Genomic DNA, 22,113 nt, shown 5'->3' with positions numbered 1-22,113 from the left:
CTATCTGCCTTGTGTTATAGGACTAGATGTCTAGCTAGAGATCACTGAAAGATTGTGTGAGTGGGGGTTGAGGTGGGGGTGTCTGGGTGTGCATAAGTAAGGGAAATTACTGTAATAAGTAAGGGAAATTCTAACAATAAGCTTTTAATATGAAAAATAGAAATAAAATAGTCCTCATGTATTTTTAGCTATACAAAATATAGTTGAAGTAGTAAAAAAAAAAATAGCAGCTAGACAAATTCTGCATCAATCTGTTTACAAATGAGCATAATTTCACTGGTGAAAAGTAGACTGCTGCTTTCTCATAGATTAGCCAAAGGGACCAAGGCTGTTTCCCTCCAGCAATAGAAATTTGCTATCATAGTATCCCAACCTCTACTAACTGCCATGGGAACACAGAAGCCAAGATTTATAAAACGTTACAATCAGGCTACCCTAGCCTCTACTAACTGCAGTGGGAGGTAGAACAAGGACTTGTACCTGGGACTGGAGGCACTAAGGAGACATTGTAAGGATTCTTTAGCAGAATGGGTTGTAAGGTGCCACTGTTGCAAATTGCTAGCCTTCCTTGGGATTCAAGGGCCTCTCCAAGATCTCCTGGATATAGAGGTAGTTTAGTACACACTCAGTCGAAGTGGTGGCGCACGCCTTTAATCCCAGCACTTGGGAGACAGAGGCAGGCAAATTTTCAGAGTTCGAGGCCAGTCTGGTCTACAAAGTGAGTTCCAGGACAGCCAGGGCTACACAGAGAAACCCTGTCTCGAAAAAAACAAAAAAAAAAAAAAACAAAAAAACGAAACAAAACAACAACAGCATTTTCTAAAGACCCCTGACAGCAGTACGTGCTGAGAAAGACATATTCAATCGCCTCACGTTCAAGACACTGAATTAAGAGGTGTGTCTCCTCCCCACCCCCACCCCGACTGCTTCAGAGCCAGGAAAGGGCGTCTTCTATCCTGGAAGGGATTCTGCCCTTGATGTGTGGAAGGGCTGAAACCTTTTAGGTTTGCTTATCTGGAATACACAAAGAAGACTGTCAGTGTCCTGACAACCTATGAAATTCCATTCACTCTTCCCAGAACCACCTTTTCTTTAACCTGTAAATTAAGGACTAGAGGACAGCAGGAAGTCCAGTCTTATCAAGCTGCATCCTTGCCTAGGACAGTCCGATGATAGTGCAGAGGAGAAGCATTGCTTACTCTCTGCTGTTTCAGTTTCCACAAAAGCCCTGAAAGTCAAAGGGCTTATGGAATTCATGGAAGGACAATGGCCATCTTCACAATCATCTTCATGTGCATTTCTTCTTGAGATTTTTCTACGAGAAACGGCCTTAAAACTTCTATGTGACTACTTATCCATTTAAAAATAATTATCTTGCCGGGCGTGGTGGCGCACGTCTTTAATCCCAGCACTCGGGAGACAGAGGCAGACGAATTTCTGAGTTCGAGGCCAACCTACAAAGTGAGTTCCAGGACAGCCAGGACTACAAAGAGAAACCCTGTCTCATAACAAACAAACAAAAAACAAAAAAACAAACAAAAAATTGTATTTAGATGAAAACAAAATATTTAGAGTAACACTAATAATGTTCCAGAAAAATGACATAATTAATTCCTATCCTAATTTCCTAAAATAAACTATAAATATGTTAGTAAAATACTTTAATTTGCAAAAACAATTATTTTAAAGATTTGTAAAGATTTGCCCTAGGAAATAGTTAAAAGTTTCATAGTTAACTTGAAAGAAAACTAATTGTTAAATTAATATTTTTATTCTTTGACAGTTTCATACATATATAGACTTAATTGTGATTCTTTTAATCCCTATTGCCATATAAAAAGTAGTTTTAATATGGAGGTTTTAATTATAGCTTTTGAAAGAAGCACTTCATTTATACACATAATTTCAACTTTACTAAGCTCCTTTTATTATTTGTGAAAGCATTTTATCAAACCTGTAACAATCAAATAATTGATTCTTTGGACCTCAAAATTCATTAGGTAAATAAAAAGGTTGGTAGTCTTCAATCCAAATGTAAATCTGGACTATATATTTCAGTAGAGCAAAAGTCCTGTTATCATTATCTCTTTTTACAATCAAAGAATCCAGCACATCCCGTAACAAACACTAGATGTTTTACAATGGGCTTTGTGTTAAATTGCACTTCCTTATAATCTTGAATAAACACAAAAACACAATATTACAGACTGATTATTTACCTTGGAAGATGTGTATTCCAGTCTAAAGTCTGCACTATTCTAACAAAGACAAGACTGATCACAGATGATTCACAGGAAGAGAACTTTAGACCAAGTTACCACTCACAGAGCTGTAGCACAGTTGAATAACAAGGTGCTATGCTGGCAAACCAGAAATGAAAAGGAACTTCTAAAACTCCTTGAGCTTAACTAGCAAGAGAAGGAAATATCCTAGAGGCTCAATGAATAGCTAGAGATCTGGAGAAAGAATCTGTAAGGAGATGTTCGAGGCCAGCCTGGTCTATAGAGTGAGTTCCAGTATAGCCAGGGCTATACAGAGAAACTCTGTCTCTAAAAACCAAAAAGAAGAAGAAGAAGAAGAAGAAGAAGAAGAAGAAGAAGAAGAAGAAGAAGAAGAAGAAGAAGAAGAAGAAGAAGAAGAAGAAGGAGGAGGAGAAGGAGGAGGAGGAGGAGGAGGAGGAGGAGGAGGAGGAGGAGGAGAAGGAGAAGGAGAAGGAGAAGGAGAAGGAGAAGGAGAAGGAGAAGGAGAAGGAGAAAAGGAAGAAGAAGAAGAAGAAGAAGAAGAAGAAGAAGAAGAAGAAGAAGAAGAAGAAGAAGAAGAAGAAGAAGAAGAAAAGAAGAAAGAGGAAAAACACCATAAGTTTTTTTCTATGAATGCTGATCTACCCAGTGATAAAGCCAAATGCAAGTCATCTGTCAAGGAACACTGGAGAGGTACAGACGTCATCACAGAGCTGGGCAGCCAAAGAAGAGAATGAATTCCTAGGATTGAAGCAAGAACAACAAAGATGGCACTTACTACAACACAGTGGCTCTTCTGTCATCAGTGATTCATAGACAGCACATCTCCTGTACCTGATTCTATTGAATAGGAGAAAAAACTTGTCACACTTAGAGTAGATACTAGGTCAAAACAAATTTCACAAGATGTAGGTTTTCACACTAGGCACATGGGCCGGAGGAGATAGCTCAGTGGTTAAGAACTTCTATTGCAGCCGGGCGTGGTGGCGCACGCCTTTGATCCCAGCACTCGGGAGGCAGAGGCAGGCGGATTTCTGAGTTCGAGGCCAGCCTGGTCTACAGAGTGAGTTCCAGGACAGCCAGGTCTATACAGAGAAACCCTGTCTCGAAAAAAAGAAAAAAAAAAAAAACCGAAAGAAAAAAAAAAACAAAAAACTTCTATTGCTCCTGTAGAGGATTCTGTTCAGTTCCCAGCACTCTTATGGCAGCTCACAACTTCCTGTAATTCCATTTCCAGGGGATTCTCTTCTGTCCTCCATGGGTTCTTGCCCACACATAGTATTTATACTCTCCTGTCAGTCTCTCTCCCATACAATACATTTAAATAAGCAATAATAAATAAATCTGATAAAAATTAGAATATAGCAGGCAGGCTAGGGAATTTTTATCAGAAAATAGTTAATGTAATCATTTAGAACACACACACTATTTATTTATGATTCTGGAAGCAAAAAGAAAAGAAAGAACATCAGGGCTACCTGGTAGAGACTTTGCCCAAACCCTAAGTCTGTAGGAGAAATTTGGATCAAAGGATTGTGCCATTATCACAGAGTAGGTGATTATCAAATCTTAATCCTTCGTGAAGCCAGAGAGCAGACATGACAGTCTCCCTTGGGTCCGTGGTAGAGGTGGACAGCATAGTTGACAGGATCCAAATCTTTCCAAACCCTTTCTAGGTCCTGAGACAATTCTAGATTCCCCATCCCTAATGTCAATACAATAAAATAAAATAAATCAAAGGTTCACCCATGTATATATGTATGCATACTCTCTATGAGTTAAATTTTCATATCTTCTTTGTTAGATCCAAAATATTGAAAATTGCCTACTATAGCCTAGTAGCACATAGTAAGTATTCAATAAACATCACTTGAATTAAAAAACAATTGAGAAAATATATGAAAAATGACCACACTGTAAATACTTTCGTGTCAATGAACCAAATTTATATATATATATATCTATATCTATATATATATATATAGATATATATAATTTATAATTATATATAATGTATGTATTTAAATATGTATTTGTATATTCAATAAGTAATATATATGTAATTTCCAACAAAATATTACAAATATCACCCAACTAAGAACTAGAGGCCTTGACGTGGCAGGAGACACAGGTCTGTAAAGGGAGTACAGGAAGCACCAAAAAGCTCTTCAAAGATCTTACAACTTTGTCAAGGAAAGGCTGTCTGTCAGCATCTCAGAGGTGACAGATAGCAGCTTTGTGAAAATATGTTCACTGTGTTTAGCTTCAAGCTACTGAGCTCAGCTTTCTGGGAATGTGCTGATTTATGTGAGCACATTTCCAATATTCCAGTACAGTTACTTTCCTTACAAAGGTCCCATTCCTTTCTACCTTGGCCACATTTCTGTTTCAAGAGTTGATCACTGGGTCATTGAGAACAAGAGAGCTGAAAATTCACTTTAGTTTCGAACTTCAAAAAAAATAAATGTTTATATGAATGTGTATGCTTTGAAGAAACACTCTGTTGTAGGACAATTTAACATGATAGTGTAAAGAATTAACTCAAATTAATAGATTACTTTGCGGGGGTGCAGACAGGATTTCTCTGTGTAGCTCTGGCTGTCTGGAACTCACCCTGTAGAGCAGGCTGGCCTTGAACTCAGAAATCCACCTGCCTCTAAATCCCAAGTGCTGGGATTAAAGGCGTGCACCACCACTGCCAGGCTAGATTACTTTTCTAAATAGTATCATTAATTGCTTGAGGGAGCAACTTCAAAACTCTTATTAAATCCCAAAGAACCTATGCCTATCCTGAAAGTGGATGGCATAAGTTACTTTTAAATGTGTTCATATCATTTGAAAGAGTCTGCTGAGCTGGGCATGGTGGCGCACGCCTTTGATCCCAGCACTCGGGAGGCAGAGGCAGGCGGATTTCTGAGTTCAAGGCCAGCCTGGTCTACAAAGTGAGTTCCAGGACAGCCAGGGCTATACAGAGAAACCCTGTCTTGAAAAACCAAAAAAAAAAAAAAAAAAAGAAAGAGTCTGCTTTCCCCATACTACAAAAACCCTTATTTCATTTTGCCTAATCAAGTGATAGTTAATATTTCAACACAAAGCCATTTTATAGCTTTTCTCTGGCTAATCAATGGTAGCAAAGATATGCTGGTTTTCCATAACTAAAGCCTCCTAAGATTCCTTATCTCTTCCCTTCTGGTAACCCTGGTTATCGGAGCAAGTAGGGGATGATAAGAAGAAAAAACAGAGAAAGGAGGAAGAAGAAAATTGGTACATGGGTGTGGTGAGGGTCACAAGTAAGGCCTGTGGCAGGCACTCCTAACTGGTTTGTCATTCTGAGTGACTCCAGTCATTCTATAAAGTACAAGAGTAGCATCCAGTTTCAGGGTGACCATCTTTACTTCAGAAAAGACCCAAAGATACTCCAGTCATCCAAACTTTGCAAGGGTCATCATGACACCACAAAAGAAAAATTCCAGCCGGGTGTGGTGGCGCACGCCTTTAATCCTAGCACTCGGGAGGCCGAGGCAGGCGGATTTCTGAGTTTGAGGCCAGCCTGGTCTTCAGAAGTGAGTTCCAGGACAGCCAGGGCTATTACAGAGAAACCCTGTCTCGAAAAAACCAAAAAAAAAAAAAAAGAAAAAAGAAAAAAAGAAAAAGAAAAATTCCAAAACTGACTTCCAAAGCCATGTTGCAACTGAAGCAGACACATACTGGAATAACAATCCTGTTTGTGTGTGTTCATGCATGAAGGTGTGAGCGGGCTGTATTGTATGAAGTGTATAGTGAGTTGTACATAGGTCAGGGAAAGACTTGTCCTTTGGTATCCAACTCTACCTCATTCTCTTAACCAGCACGCCCCTGTGATACCCCACATCGTCAGGATTGCTGGTGTCCAGAGCAATACCTTTCCTTTCCAGTGTATGGATGCCAGGGATTCAAATTCAGGCCCTCATGTTTACATAGTAAGCACTCTGACCCTCTTAGCTACTTCCCCAATTTCCTAAAACATCAAACAAAAAGTTCTTTAGACTATAGGCATGACATTTATCTTTGAAACCTAATGTCATTCATAGATTTGGATTCAGACAGTTGGTGACATTGCCATGTATATGCAAATGTTAAAAAAAAAAATCAAGAACTCTGAAAACTAAAACTAAACTAAACTCTGGTTAGTTCAATGAGGGATGCTCAGTTCCTATGGCCGGGTTGCCTACTGGTTTGCAAGTGTTGAGTTCCTACTTTCTGTGAGCTAAAAACCTCTTTTCATTTCATTCTGAGCTCTTAATTTGAAAGCAATAATGATAAACTACTGGTTCTGTACTGAGCTCCAACGTGGTTGATTGTGTCTATCCTTTCTAGCTGTAGCTTTGAAGAGAACAAACAGAAAGCAATGCCTTCCTACTCGAATTTCCTATATGTGAATAGGAAAACAGGCACACACTCCTAAGGGCTACACAGTAGGCTTTAAAAAAAAAAAATGGGGCCTGCGCATGTCGTAATTGTCAAACAGCCTGGCTGACTTTTGACCTGATTTAGCATTACTTGAAGCAGCTTTCTGACACTGTCAATACCACCTCATATAAGAGAATATATATCTTATAACTGAACCACAGACAGTGCTGGACCACATAAAGAGCCCAGGAAAGGCATGTCTCATATATAAACTGCTCAGAGCGCATAGCTACTAAGGCATCTGGGAGAAGGCCTTCATGGGGCCCCGTTTACATGGAAGTGCCACATTTGAGAGGTCTTTTAATGCTTTCTTCTCATAATCTTGTTTTTTAAAAGTTTATAACTCCTCAAATCGTCGCATTTAACAACAGCTTACCTCTCTTTCTTTCAATAAAGATTTAGACTAATATCACTGGATAGGCTTAGGCCATAGAAACAGAGCATGCCTTGCAAGGATCGGATGAAAGAGACAGACAGCCTTTTTAGAATAGTGGGTACCATTCTAATCTGAAGCTTATTCTGCCCTTTCAATCTTAACAGAGAAACAATTAATAAAGGAACCCATTAAGACCTGATTATTGCAGCTAAAAAAAAAAAAAAAAGGAAGGTAGGTAGAATTTCAGTCCTTTGAAGTAACTGAGAATGATTCAGGCCTCATTACAGAGATATAATCTACATTCATACATTTATGTTAGTGATTCAAATCTATTGGGAGAGATTGGATTCCGTTAAATAGCGCATCTTTCCTGTGGAACTTTTCTCAGGCTTTCTGGGGCTAAGCTAAGAGGTGACTTCACAATGCAAAGTGGTGGGGGATTTAGGGATTCCACTGGGCCTCAGAAAAAAAGGCAGTACAGAGAAGAAAAGGAAGAATGAGATATAATCTAAAAAGCTATGTCAGCTTTTCCTTTGGGCAATTTAGTAAATGCCCCCTCCCTGCCATCACACTGTACAGATGAGAGGCAAAAGGACTCAGGAACCCTAAAACATTGCACCTGCTGCTGGCAAATTTTAATGTGAAAGTTTTGAGAATGCGCTTTACCTCACTGTAGGTAGAACTAAAGGCAAACTTTTAGCTAGAAAATCTGAAGAGCTTTGACTGGAAAGAAAGGTGATCGAGGGTGGGGGTGGGGGGTCTGGGGAGGAGTGGGAGTGTTGGGCTGAAGAAGTGTCTGGTATGAATTTAAAAAACAAAAAAGCACTCAAGTTGGCATCAGTAATGTTGGTATCCAGTGTAAAGAAACCCCAAACTAATTACTTCCTGTGTTTCATAATTTTTCACAAAAGAATCTTTATTGTATGGTTCCATCAAACATACTTTTAAAATGTAATTTCAATGAGTTGTCAATTCAGACATTTGAATTCTTTCTTTGGGGGTGTGACTTAAATCCCTTAGAAACTGTCTACCCCTTCACTTGCTTGTCTACTCAGGTATAAAACTGTGAAGTAGGAAATTGAAATTAGCACTGTGGGCTCATTTTTCAATATCCATGCTTTAATTAAAGAAGCAAGACTTTGTTTGACGCATGCTCTTTATTTGCTTAACTTTTCAATTAATAGCTACAGAAATCAGCTAATCATATTAAAGTTAGAAATCTGCTGTGATGTTCGTCACGTTGTTGAAATCTTTTGAATGAGCATTGCAATGAGTTATAAATAATGCAATTAAAAATCTCGATTCTGGTATTATTAAGTAGTTCTATTTCAAAGGCAGTGAACACACAGAGAAATGGAAGAGCATGCATTCAAACCACTAAAATGTATTTGGGGAATCATTAACAACGTCTATCTCTAAGACTATTGAATTTTAATTGTCTTTCTCCAGTTCCCAGTGAAGACGGAAACCCAGTGCGCATGACAAGGTTCCTGGCTTGTGTGTGCAAGCTCCTTTTGTAAATTGTTTCTGAATCTCTATGCCAGTTGCTAACTCTCAAATTCACCTTGAAAGCTCTGCCTCTCCCTCAGCCATTTAGGTTGAATCATGTGAAATCACCACCTTATGATATTGACCATTTGTTTTGCTTAGCCAAAACACAGATGTCGACCTGCCTCCCACAACAGAGTAATATATGTTCGTGCAATCCTTCCAGCCAGTCGTTCCCTAGTTTAGATATTTTCTTAAGGAAATGATCTTCCGGTACTCAGAACTGTATCATACTCAGGTAGGAATGGGTTATTACAATGTTTCCTTCTGGTGCCTTTTTGTTTTGGGCTATAGTTTCCTGGTCTTGTGCTGACTTCTGTCTGTGTCTGGGTTGAAAGTTTGTTTCTGAGAGCAGAGGTAGGGTTGGGGGTTGGTGTGCACAAGAGTGTTTGTGAAAGGTCGGTAGGTAGTGAAGCTGCATTGTAAAGTAGAGCCCTTTAAACATTAAGTTTGAAGATGGGCGGGGACCTCCTCTTTATGGTAAAATGCAAAGGAAATTGCATAGAGGAAAAAAAAACAGGCAGCAGGGGATTTGGTCAAACTCTGTGATAAAATCTGCGATCGCAGGAAAGTGCGTAGGCTTTGAAGTCCATGCGTGATTCTGTAAAGGACTCGTGTTACCAATTAGAAATCAGTAACCTGGGTCCCTGATTTCATTTGCGCCAAGAGAGAGGCTATGTTTAAGGGTGACGATAAATCTCCCTGAGCTTAAAAAGACAGAGAGGGCCAAAGTGTGAACTTTTTACTTCAGCAACGGAAGCGAGAAATCAGTGATTCATTAAAACCCGAGACCTCCTTGGAAGCTGGCAGGAGAGGAGGAAACGAAGCTAGCTCATTATGTCTCCCTTCTCGACTTTAGCTTCTATCAGTTTATAATCTGCTCTTGGAGAGAGTTTGCCCAGAGCATCCTCTTCTGCCTTCTCCCCAGCCCTCTTCCCTGCTTCTGGGATCTGGAAGGCAGAAACACATTCACACACAAAAGCCAAGCTCCAAACTCTATTTTCGCGGCCAAAAGGGAAAAAAGAAAAGAAAGAAAAAAGAAAGAAAAGGAAGAAAGGAAGGAAAGAAGGAAGGAAGGAAGGAAGGAAGGAAGGAAGGAAGGAAGGAAGGAAGGAAGGAAGGAAGGAAGGAAACTACAGTGGAAAACAAGTGAGCAAGGGGCTCCCTGTAGGGGAGGGGAGTGGTTCCCGCCGGAGGGCAGCAAAATTCGGAAAGCACGCGGACAGCTCGCGCTGGTGGCCAGCGCTGCGAGCACAGGACGCCGGAGCTGCAATTAGCAAGAGCTGCAGGCTGCGGGGCGGCTGCGCCCACGGAGGCGGCGAGGAAGGGACCCGCAGCCCCCAGCTCAGAGCAAAGGCATCGCGCACTCCTCTCGCCCAAGATCCCCCCGCCCCCTCCCCGGTCCCTTCCCCCCTCCCTTTTCTCTGGCGTTCCCAGCAGCTTAGGGTTTCAGATGTCCCACCGCCGTTTGACCCCCTCCCCCCCTTCTCCACCCCTGCAAATGAGGTTTGACCAGCAGAGGCAGAGCCCACCTCTGGCTGAAAAGCACTGACATTTAGACTCCAGGCTTCAACCTGTTTACAAGCGGCTTTCCAAGGGACTTGGAGGTGGAGAGAAGGGCCAAACAAAACACCAGCCGCCAGCCGCCCCCCAAACAAGAAGTGGCTTTCGGAAGACTTCACATCACAGGCACCACCAAAAAGAGAAAGGAAGGAGAAGACAACAGCGCCTGGGCAGCTGCCTCCAGTTCTGACAACTCCAAAGAGACACACTTTTTAAGTGGCCAGCAGGCTGGGACTCTGCAGAGAAGGACCAGAAGGTGCCAACCGCAGAGGGGCGCAGATGTCTTCCTGCACCCCCACCCCACCCACTTTGGGTTTTGTTCACCGTCCTGTCATCTGTTTTTCAGACCTCTTTTGCATCTAACATGGTGAAGAAAGGAGTGAAGAAGAGAACAAAGTAACCCCCGGGGGGAGCGAAGAGCTCTGGTGACCGACACCACCAGTTCCTACTGCCGCGGCCACCCACGTCCACTGTTCACCCTGAGACTGGAGAGACGCAGGCAGCGGATCCGAGGACGGAGCGAGGACAGGCAGCCGGTCCTTCCTAGGAGTTATGGATGTTGGTGCACTCGCTTCTGGCCAGATCCGTACCCAGAGGGAGCTAACCAGTAGCCACCACCTTCAGCTGTCTCTTTGCCTCGCACCAGGTCTTACCCTTCCAGTATGTTCCTTCTGATGAGACAATTTCCAGTGCCGAGAGTTTCAGTACAATGTGGAAATGGATACTGACACATTGTGCCTCAGCCTTTCCCCACCTGCCGGGCTGCTGTTGCTGCTTCTTGTTGCTCTTCTTGGTGTCTTCGGTCCCTGTCACCTGCCAAGCTCTTGGTCAGGACATGGTGTCACCGGAGGCCACCAACTGCTCTTCTTCCTCCTCGTCCTTCTCCTCTCCTTCCAGTGCGGGAAGGCATGTGCGGAGCTACAATCACCTCCAAGGAGATGTCCGCTGGAGAAGGTTGTTCTCCTTCACCAAGTACTTTCTCACGATTGAGAAAAACGGCAAGGTCAGCGGGACCAAGAATGAAGACTGTCCGTACAGTAAGTAACAAATGCGTGCTCCTCTCCTTCCAATTATCCACCCCCACCCCACGCGGGGAGGGGGGGACAGAATCTGTTCCAGATGTGGCCAGCTAAATATTTATGTCCCCAACCCCTGTAAAATGATGAAGTGGAATACTTTCACACTAAATCAGCCCCCTCCCGAGTATACATTGTGCGCAGCATTTCCTCCACCATGCAAGCCTCCTCCACATCCCTTGCAACCTTGATTCCCTAATTCTCTCTAGTTTGTCACTCACAGGATCACTCCCGGTGCTGTACAGTTGCTGCTGCTAGGAGATGCCCCATTCTGTCTCCAATACCTTCCCCCATCTCACCCAGAGGTCTCCTTTCCCTCCCTTCTGGAAATGGCTCAAGTAAACACATTTTGTTTCTTTTCGCTGGCAATCTTAAGAGTTTTTGGGAAAGACTCCTCAAGCTGAAAATAATTATCCAGTGTCAATTATGGGAGCTTTATGGGAACTTTAAGGAAGAAAAGTCACTTCCACTGTCCCCTGGTCCCCAGCAAAAGCCCCACCATTTCTAGATAGAGGCCAAAGAGTTTATTTTCCCAGGTTTTGACTTTTTTTTTTTAACCCCCTCCTTTTGGGTCCTTCATTTCGGTTTGAGTGATTGCAGTCCATGAAGTTGGTCTTTCGGGCAGCACCGCTGCTATTTGTCTCCTGCCTGCCTTCTCTTGGTAACATGACGCTCATGTCTGCATTGTCAATAGCATATGCGCTGCTTTGTGGTGTCTTGTTGTACTGTTTCTTCTGAAACCTCTCATATTGCAGAGGCATAGTACTACAGCATTGTAAACATCTGGGACTGGATTCACGCAGACCTCACACAAATTTCATTGTCATCCTTTTATTTTCAAAGTAAAAGCCCAAGTCTGTTTCCAAGGCTGTATCCCATAGGGCGAGGTTGGTCTCCCCAGCACACATTCTGCAGGGGATCCTTGGATCTCTTTCTCTCCTTTTTTCCTTTCTCTCTGGTCTTTCTTTTCGTTCTGTCTTGTGGGGGTGGGGGTGGGGAGCTAGGGGGCTGAAAGGGGAGGAAGAATGGGGAGAGAAGGGGTGGGTACCATGTCTCTTCTTGAATCAAGCTAGCCAAGCCAGATTATTCTGCTGGCTTCCTTTCCTGGTTACTTTCAAGTGCTGAGACTTATTCATCCTCCACTGATTGTTATTTGAAAGGATCCCAAGGCTATGTAATGGCACACTGAAGACAGTAGACAATGACATTTAAACATCTTTAATGACCGATTGGCTTTATCTCTTTGGTAAATTCCAGGTCACCTTTCAAGGGGAACTTTTTGTGTTAGTTCTTTGGGGATTCTGAGTATATATTGGCCAGCAAACTTAAATATGTGAGTCATCCATTTCCTAAGTTTTGACTCAGAGTGTATCAGGTCCTGATGAAAGTGACAGATGAGCAGAATTAAGCATTTTATTTTTCAATAAAGATTACAGGAATTAAGACTTCAGTTTTCTTCTCCGAGGACTCACAACCACCCAACATGAACTTTTGCTGATCTTCACTAGCTGCTATCCTGATGGCTTGTTAAAATTAGCAGTGTGTTTATGAGCAATACATTGGCAGAAGCATTTGAAGGTAGTCTATGTTAAGTTTAGTATTGGAAATATTAAATCCCTTGTTACACACACCTATGTGTCTCGTTCCGATGCTCAGGAAGTAGCAGAAATGGTAGTAGTCAGGAGGGTTGCTTCTCCTTGAAAGTCTGTTGCCATCTGAGTGTGATAGATCCTATAGATAACTTTTATGGTTTGATTACCTAATTTAATACTTCTAAAGCAGAATTGGGTGGTGGTACCCAGTTAAGGAAGGACAAACCTCAGAATTGCAGGGGTTTGTTTGTTTGTTTGTTTTTGTTTGTCTGTTTAATCCCCATGGGCTGATTTCCTTTAGTTCATATGGAAGACATGAAGAAATGGAATAAACTTTCTAAGTTTTGATCTTTAGGTTACTTCCTTCTTTTTAATATTTTGATATGAACTCACTTGTTGTTGCTCTGTTTTAAATGGGTTTTTAAAATGTGGTGTAATGATCAACCTGCAGCTATTTTTGTTGATGATACTTAAATGACTATTTTGTAAAATATTGATTCCTGTGCCATGAACTACTTAGCAAAATGACTCCCGGGGAACACATTGAGTTTTATTTTTACAATATGAACTATCCCAAATGAGAAAATTATGCAACTTTTATTGCATAAACAAGGGCAGCACATTTCCACCCTAACATTTTTTTTTTTAAATTAGACATTATCTTTTTTTTTGTGGGATAACATATACTAATTACTAATACTCTCTTTGGAAATTATAAGCCAAATATATAATATAAGAAGACTGTCTTAATTAATGGTTTAAAAGGGAAGCAGGGTGGTTATATTGCTAAATATTGCCAGACCATAACTAATTTAAGCTTTCCAAGAACATGTGTATCAAAACATAGCAAGTGAAAAACTACAGATTGAGGAGGCCTTAATTTCACATGTGGCCTAGTAATCAGAATGCTGCTATCATCTCCAGCTGGGCTGATTCAGCTGAAATACATGGTATCATTAAGATGTTGCTTAAAGATTCCATAATTGCACGTAAGGAACATTTGCCACACCCACAGGGGTAGCCAGCTAGTCAGCCCACCAAATAGTAGCCTGTTAAATATTAGGATATCTAATCTCTGAAGAGTGTTAGTTCCTTGTCTAAAACCACATTTCAGTACCATTTCCCTAAACAAGATATTAATTAGTCCCAGTACACAAAGCTGTTCTTTTGGGGTTTGCTTATTTTAAGACTTTTTTTTGGGGGGGTTACATTTGACCCCAGTGTTATTGCTGCTAGAATACCATCACAGCTTACCTAAGGGCCTATATGTTTGTGATGCCTTGGATAATTGAACAGCTGTTTCACTGGCTCATTGCCAGCAAAATGCTAACAAAGGGTAAGAAAGGCACTCACTCATAAGTATAAAAAAAAAAAAAGATTTTTAACTTCTTCCTCCAAAGCTAACACCCTGTTTTGAATAGTTCTGAAGTTTCAACATGTGTTAAAGAAACTCTTCTCCAATTGAGTGATTACTATAGATTTTATTTTCCTTTAGAAAAGCGGCAGGGGTGTATATTTTCTTTGCTCTTTGCTATTGTATGGAAGTAGAATAAAGAGAGTAGGGGTGAATTATGTTTCTCCTGCTGGAAGACTGAGAAAGCTTGAATAATTGAGAATAGCTATGGCATGTCTGTCACTAGATATGTGCAGGCTCATTTAGGTTTTGTTTTATCATTCCTTACATCGAGAGCTTTGCCCTTGAAACATTACCACTCAGCTCTAGGTCTGACCTCCTAGAAAGGCTGGATACAGCTGTTAGGTCCCTTTGCAAATGAGACTGCTTGACTTATTTCTGAACATGAGTTAAGCAGCTGTGAGTTTCTCCCATGGTTGTCACATGAAGAAAAGAAGAATCTAGCAAAAGGGAAATCTATCCTGAAACTAGAGACAACTAAATAGATGTTCCCAATACAGAGTCCCAGAGCTTATGGGCTTTCCTGAGAGAAAGAGGGAAAGAGAGAGACAAGGACAATATAGCATGCAGTCCATCTTTTCATGACACTCCATCCTTACAATGGTCCATAACTTAGATAAAATTAAACACATTAGAAAGGATGAAAACTAAGGTTGGATTAAGTGGACTTTTCAAATCAACTACAAACTGATGAAAGCATAGCAGGAATCCACCCCCATCTAATTATCCCTCCTTGGATGCTGTAGCTCTCAGTTTATTAGACCAAGACACTCCAAATCTCCTACAAACAAGTCATCTAAAACTCACATTGTCTTTTGCTGTGAACACTAACCCATTTCCAACTTCACTGGAAGAGAAGTAAAAGGACCATGGGGATAAAGTGAACGTTAAAAGACAATCATTGCAGACAGCCACGTGGTACCAGACACTGTCACTGTATCCTTCAGGTCAGGGCTCTGTCCTGATATTATGTTTGAGAATTTAATTGCTCATGGACACACACAAAGCACACATACATCAATCTCACTTATGTTAACAGAGGTCATTAGGAATACATGACTATTTAAGAAAACCCATGAATGTCATTGTATATAGTAATTGTTTACAGCTGAGGGCCAAATGCTTAATTGTTCCCATGTGCAATAAAATAATTTGATTGTAAATACCTACGGGAGCTTAGGCTGTTGCAGGAACCTCTAACAGAGGACTGACTCTACAAAGAGTGACATAATAGAGACTCAAAGCTGGAGATAGTAAGAATGTTGTAAAGTGAGTGGGCAAATCAAACAGATACTCTGCCACTTAAAAATGGTAGGTTGTAATGGCAGAAGAAACCCTAAAGGCTTGTATTATTACTCTTTAGTCAGGAATAAAGTTTATTATTGAATGAAGCTTAAGAAAGAGTGGAGGAAAGAAGGAAGGACAGTATTGCCTCATAATCCATGCTCAAGAGTTTTCTGGAGTGTGTGTGTGTGTGTGGGGAATCCTATGAGCAGTTTATGGCTTCCGCTGGTGTCTTATTTACAATTGTGGTTCTTTCTAGAATTTGCTTGCAAAATTTATAACCAGAAATGTTTAATCATCAGCATGGAGGATTTATGAAGGTAGAAGGCACTGTATTTAATGTTTGCATGACACCGCCTTATCACCTTTACTGCGTCCGTACCATGTGGACCCTCCACTTTGATGGCGTTATCATAAATCCATTAAAATGCACAATTGGAGAGTTTCCTCTTCATAAATCTGATTTATAACCACTACTAGAAGAACCCAACAAACCAGTTGGCTGGAATAACATGCTGGTATTGGAGGAGGAGAATTTAGGTACCAATCCCTAGGTCTTGGCAAGTTCAATAACCTGGTACCTCAAGGTACAGTGCATTTGTTAAAAGCACATGTTTCCAAAATGATATTTAAACACATAAGTTTTTGAAAAAGAAGGGTCCTATGAAATCAAAGCCCATTGTCTGCACATTTTTTCTACTGTCACTATTCAATTTACACATAAACTCTTACTCTAGTGTTTCTTTAGAAATTAAATAGCTTGCAATGAACATGAATAGATACTTTGAATTCCTATACAATTACCTTAATGTTCAGAGGAAAAACCCATTTATTATCCAAATGTCTAAGCTCTCCACAAACTAAAATGTAGGGGGAAAGGTTGGCAGCTCATTTGAAATGGAACTTAGGTTCCTCACATTTACGACCTGCCTATGGATATCTGCATCTTTCCCCAAGTCTTAATGTCTTAAATGCTTATCAAAAATTATAGTGCAAATTATGTTTATTATCCTCCCAAAGAACGGGAGAATACATGAGTATTCAAGATGATTTTAATCTATTTTAACAGTAATTCTCTGAACTTTGCAGTGAATAGTAATTCAAATGACAGTTTTACTATGAAGGCTCCAACATTTGTCAACATTAATAGTTGATGTTTGCTTAATATAAGTAAGTAAAATATTAGCATTTGCCTTGAAGAAGTTAAAAACCTCCTGTTATTTTCCAGGGAGGTGAACTACAGATTGCTGTTCATTTAATTTTAATACAGTTTTTTTTTCTAACAGTTCAGAGATATAACAAGCTTCATTTTGTTTCAAGTACTATTTTACAAATGTATCTAAACATTACAAGGTATATTACAATTACTTAAGATCTTTTTTATTTACCACTTGAAAATATTTTAAATCTTTTTTTTTTTTTCAGATTTAGGGTGTTGACTTTCTAATATCAGCACGTCTTCTCCTAATATTACTTTCACCTGAACCAGCAGTGAATACAACCAAAAATATCATAAAAAACTGTGTCATTAAAGTTAGAAGAAGGAAATATATCCGAATCTATCCGAATCTTAAGATCCACCAGTGATACTCTGATTCTGGATTGATGGATACAAAATTTTGATATTACATAGTATATTTTTAAAATTGAGAACTTAATTTTAACCACTTTTTTTTTAAGTTAATAGAAACATTCACAATATCTTCCAGGGAGCCAGATAACCCACAAAATAATGGCTGCCAGGGCTCCTTGCCTTTAAATCAGGTCACTTGTGTTCTTTCTTTGAACATTGTGTTCTAATTGGAACAATAAATCAAAGAAGACACTCAGAGTAGATTCCCATGTAAGGTGGATAACTGGACAGTGACTTTTTACTGCTGCTAACACGTGCATCCAATTACCATTTGATAGATTCATAGTGCCAGCAGTACAGCATTACCTCATTGTATAGCTCACCTAATAATTCTTCTGCCTAAATCTGTCTACCTTTACCTATACCTAACCTGTCAGTATGTGTATTATCATTAATGAGGAACTTTCAGATGTTTGGCATGCTTTCTGCAATGAATGATGTGACAGAAATGTTAATTTATTACCCAACTAAGCTTAATAGAAGGTAATGTCTTGATTAAGCTGAGGTACCCTAAACTTTAAATAATTAAATTTATCTAGACAAACCCAATAATTCCACTACAATTATAACCTAATTCTGCAGTGTTGGTTAACTGAAAGATAAACGACTTATTTAGAAGCCATATTATACTACAGGAGAAAAAAATGTATTTTTCTTTCAGGTACCTTTTAGAATGTTCACTTTCTTGATAAGCATAATTGTTGTTGGGCTCTTAATTTTTCTTAAGATTTCACTATTGTGTTGAGACTGAATCGCCATCTGTGGTATTGCAACTGGACTCAAGACTCAGTTACTTGCAATAGTCCTGTTTTGAGGTACCCTATGACAACTCTATTTTAGAAACACTGTGACTCTGATTAGTTTACCTCTCCCACTATTTTCTCTTCCGTTTTTGGTTTTAATTTATTTTTTTTTCCAGGTCCTTAAACCTACTGCATATCTTCAAAGACAAACAAATCACCACTTAGTACCCAAGGTGATGTCCAGGGCCAGAAGCCCAGACAGATACTTTAGTTGTTAGATAGTTTATTTTCAATGCATAAGAACTTCATCAGTTTAAATTGAACAATCACCAGTAGCCTCATTCTATTGAATTGCCAGCTAATTCCTCTATATCCCAGCCTCCAGGCCAGGTTCTTCTAAGCTCTGCCTACATCAAAGCAGGGAAGACCCTTACTTGAACATCATTCTATGTTTGGTTTCCAGGGGAAACGCCTTACCAAATACCCATTTCTAATGTTTTGTTTTCTATTCTTTTAACATTTTTCACACTTGCTCTTGATCCTCTGCTATCTTTCTTGCCTCCATACCTTCTTCTAAACGCATATAAAGGAAAAAAAAAAGATAATTTAAGAATGAATGTTTTCTCTGTATGTAGGAGGATTACTGGTTTGGAGCTATTTGATACTCCCAACGTTCAGAATGTCACAAAGGTTATCAAACACTTTTGTATAGCCTTGGCAAATGTATTTGGCTTTAAAAAAAAACTGAATCAATACCTTTATTAATTCTGGTTATTGGTGAGAAAAATATATGTATATATGTATGTATGTACATATATATGTATACATACATGTACATATGTACTTCTGTTTAAGCAAATACAGAGAAGTTTATCTCTATTAGGAATGGAATATTTTGAAACTCTGCACAGTAGTTACAATCTTCAACCATATATAAGTATATTCATATTCTTTTCCTAAGAATGCACCTCTGGGAACTACCTGCTAAATTAGAATTATTTGTTCTATAAACAGACTCTCGCTATTTATACATTACTCAAATTTATATGTTACTGTAATAGTAACTAAAAGTTAAGCTTTTTAAATTGTTTCTGATTTACCAGCAGAATTAAAGAAATTGGTATTAATACTCCATAATATGGCCAATGTGGCAACACATTACATATTTACATCTAAAGGGAGATTGTTTTTTGTAACAATAATAGTAACAATACTCATCATATTTTTCTTGCTACTTTTAGAATGTATCTCTAGAAGGGTCCATTGCATAGAGGTGGAGGGAAAGTGATGAAGATGCCAATCAGATTACAACATGAATGCCTGGTGAACAAAGATTCAGGAGACATCCAACCAGCCAGAAAGCTAGTGTAAAACATGTGATAAAAATTCTAGGAACTGGGGGGAAGTACGAGAGGACCCAAAGCATGCGGGTATATGCTCCGACAAGAGGGTAGGGTTTTACTGGAGCGATGAAGACACACATTTTAACTCCCTGGATAGAGTTCAGGCAAATGAGAAGCACTGCACTACAAAAGGGCTGACCTGACAAGAAAATATAACCCAGCTCCTGGCATTCAAGTGGATGTTAAATTAACTGAAATGATACCCTGTGATATAAGAGAAATCCCACAGAGGTCACCAATAGCCTGTGTATCAGCAGAAAGAAAGCTCAGACCCAAGTCTTGCTAAAGAAACTATACCTTAATGATGGAATTAAAAAAAAAAAAAAAAAAGAGCATGGGCTTTGATTCAATGTAATTAAATATGGACAGAGGGTGAAAGTAGACTTAGAAGTCACAGGTTTGGTTGCAAATTGCAAGACAGGAATGAATAGCTTTGTGCAAGGTGTCATAAGTAAAAGAAGCATATTAATTTTTCTTCTTCTTCCTACATAATAATGATAAAAATAGAGAAATCATTCATTAATTAACCCAGTTAACAGAAACAGGACAATATTGAGAATGCTATAGTGAAAAGTATGAGAGAAATAAGTATGTACTAGGATTGGAAACACAGCAACTATTCTGATCCTTTTGGCTAGTGAAGGTCCTGGAGAGGGGGAGGGGTAAAGGAAGTACAGGAAGAAGGCACCCTGAGGCTAGGCTTGAGTTAAGGTCACAGAAATGGGAGTTAACACATGGGCAGCTTAATATTATGTGTCATGTATTAAATCTTCATCAAGAAGATATTATATTTTAAATGAATATAATACTTCCATTTTTTCAAGGAAAACCAACTAATTGTTATTTGTTAAATTAAGCACACTAACATTAAAGAAATATGATTTGAGGCACCATCCAAATCACCTGGAATTTGATTTGAATTATGATCCTTATAATAATCCTTATAATATTCCTAAGTTTGAAGAAAGAGTAGATACATTTGAACATCGAACATAGAAGACTAAGAAGGAAAACTTAGGGTAATGAAGAACAGGTCACATGGAGAAATAAAGACAGATTACATGATGGAAGACAGGAAGAGAAAAGTAACAATTTCTTCTAAAATTAAATATCTTACGTCACAGATCTGGCTTTCTAGGATAATCAAGATATTCTGCTCTTTGCATTCATTTCCTGCCCCTTTGCTTCAACCTTTTGGGTTACTCCTTTAAAAGTTTTCATTCTTGAGACAAAAACTGAAAGATAGTAGGATGCAATATATACTCAGAGCTGAGAAGCAGGGTAGAATTATCTAAGGAGCAAAGACTAACTCAAGGAAAGAATGATGGCATGAGATCACAGGAGAAAGAGATTCCAGCGGGACATGGCAGAACAGACAAGAGTAAGAATACCCCAGACGAGGACACTGGAGCATTCACATTCACAGTAAAAAATAAATAAATAAAAGGACATCCAGGAGATAGCATAGTGACAGAGTGAATGGCTTACAGGTTAGTGGGCACACAATACAACCTTAGAACTTGCTGTCACGTAAGAAGCAACTGTGTATATATCCCTATATTTTAGGACTTCTGTTTTTCTGTCATGGTATCACCTGGACATGGTTTTGATTTAAAACTTACATTCTTCAGTTTTAGCATTTTCCCCAGTTAATTTTATCTTTTGGTTATATATATATATATATGTGTGTGTGTGTGTGTGTGTGTGTCTTGCTTGCATGTGTACCATGTGCATGCCTGATCCCCAAAGAGGTCAGAAGAAGGTGTTGAATTCCCTGGCACATGAGCTATAGTGAACCACCATGTGGGTGCCAGGAACTAAAGCCAGATCATCTGAAAGACCAGCAGGTGCTGCTAACCTCTGAGCTATCTCTACAGCCCCCTCATTTGCTTAACGAAATAGAGAAAAACACAGAAATCAAGCAAACAGAAGTATTTTGGAAAAAAAAAAGTCATTATGTAGGCTTATAATTGGCATAATGAAAATATAGTTAATAGTAAAAAAAAAAAAAAGTTCCAGCTGGATTTAAAAAAAAAGAAAACCTCAGAACATTTTTTTTTTAAAGTAAGGACATGAAGCAGACTTGATATGGTCATTGGTTTAAAATATAAATTATGACCAGCTTTAAATGTTCTTAATATGCAGGTCACTGGGAAGCGTTGTCTATGTAGCAGTAGATTCCACAGTAGCACTATTGGGATGCTACCCTTTGCTGCCAGGATGTTCATTTGTTCTCCTTCTATATTGTCTTAGGCTTACTTGACGTAGATGATCATAGGAAATAGCAAAGTTGGCTACAGCTCATTATCCGACAAATAAAATACTTTGGTATTTTTAAAACAAACAAGGGCTGCAGTGCTGACAACATGTATATAATGATATCCAGCAATGAAGCTGGGTGCTTTGTAGTCAAACTTTTTTTGGGAAAAAACATCTGAATTCTGAAATGTCATGACAGTGTGATCTTGGCCAAGTTACTATGCAAGGCTTGGTTCTGCACCTAAGCAAAAATATGTTTTTCTAATAATCTACCTTGTTATTGATACAAAGATGTGTTTGTAGGTTTACAACTGTGACTGAAAATAGAAATTGCAATATGGGACACTGTACAGAATCCACAAGTGTTGACTGTCGTCAGTCTTTGATGCTATGACCAACTTGCATTGTTACTAATTATCCCATTATCTAGGGCGAGCCTTGGATTAGGTAATATTTTTAAAGTAGGTATAACATTGATAACACACTACCTACCTTTGCTTTATAGTTTACAATAGATTTAATGTTTTCATCAG

The 22,113-nt window shown here is 39.3% G+C and overlaps 1 protein-coding gene across 1 annotated transcript in view; it reads left to right on the top strand.

The window, feature by feature from the left end:
• Positions 1 to 10,174: 10,174 nt before the first annotated feature.
• Fgf10 (fibroblast growth factor 10) overlaps positions 10,175 to 22,113 on the top strand; it is an 86,312-nt gene continuing 74,373 nt past the window's right edge. The window contains exon 1 of the mRNA XM_021180795.3: positions 10,175 to 11,213. Coding sequence (XP_021036454.1) covers positions 10,886 to 11,213 — 328 coding nt within the window. The 5' untranslated portion in view covers positions 10,175 to 10,885. The remainder of the gene's footprint in view (positions 11,214 to 22,113) is intronic.

Source organism: Mus caroli, unplaced genomic scaffold (assembly GCF_978045245.1).
Source record: "Mus caroli unplaced genomic scaffold, Mus_caroli_1 scaffold_15, whole genome shotgun sequence".
In the NCBI taxonomy this organism is placed as follows: Eukaryota; Metazoa; Chordata; class Mammalia; order Rodentia; family Muridae; genus Mus; species Mus caroli.
The sequence above is the reverse complement of the archived record's forward strand: the minus strand, read 5'-3'. Positions and strand labels throughout refer to the sequence as shown.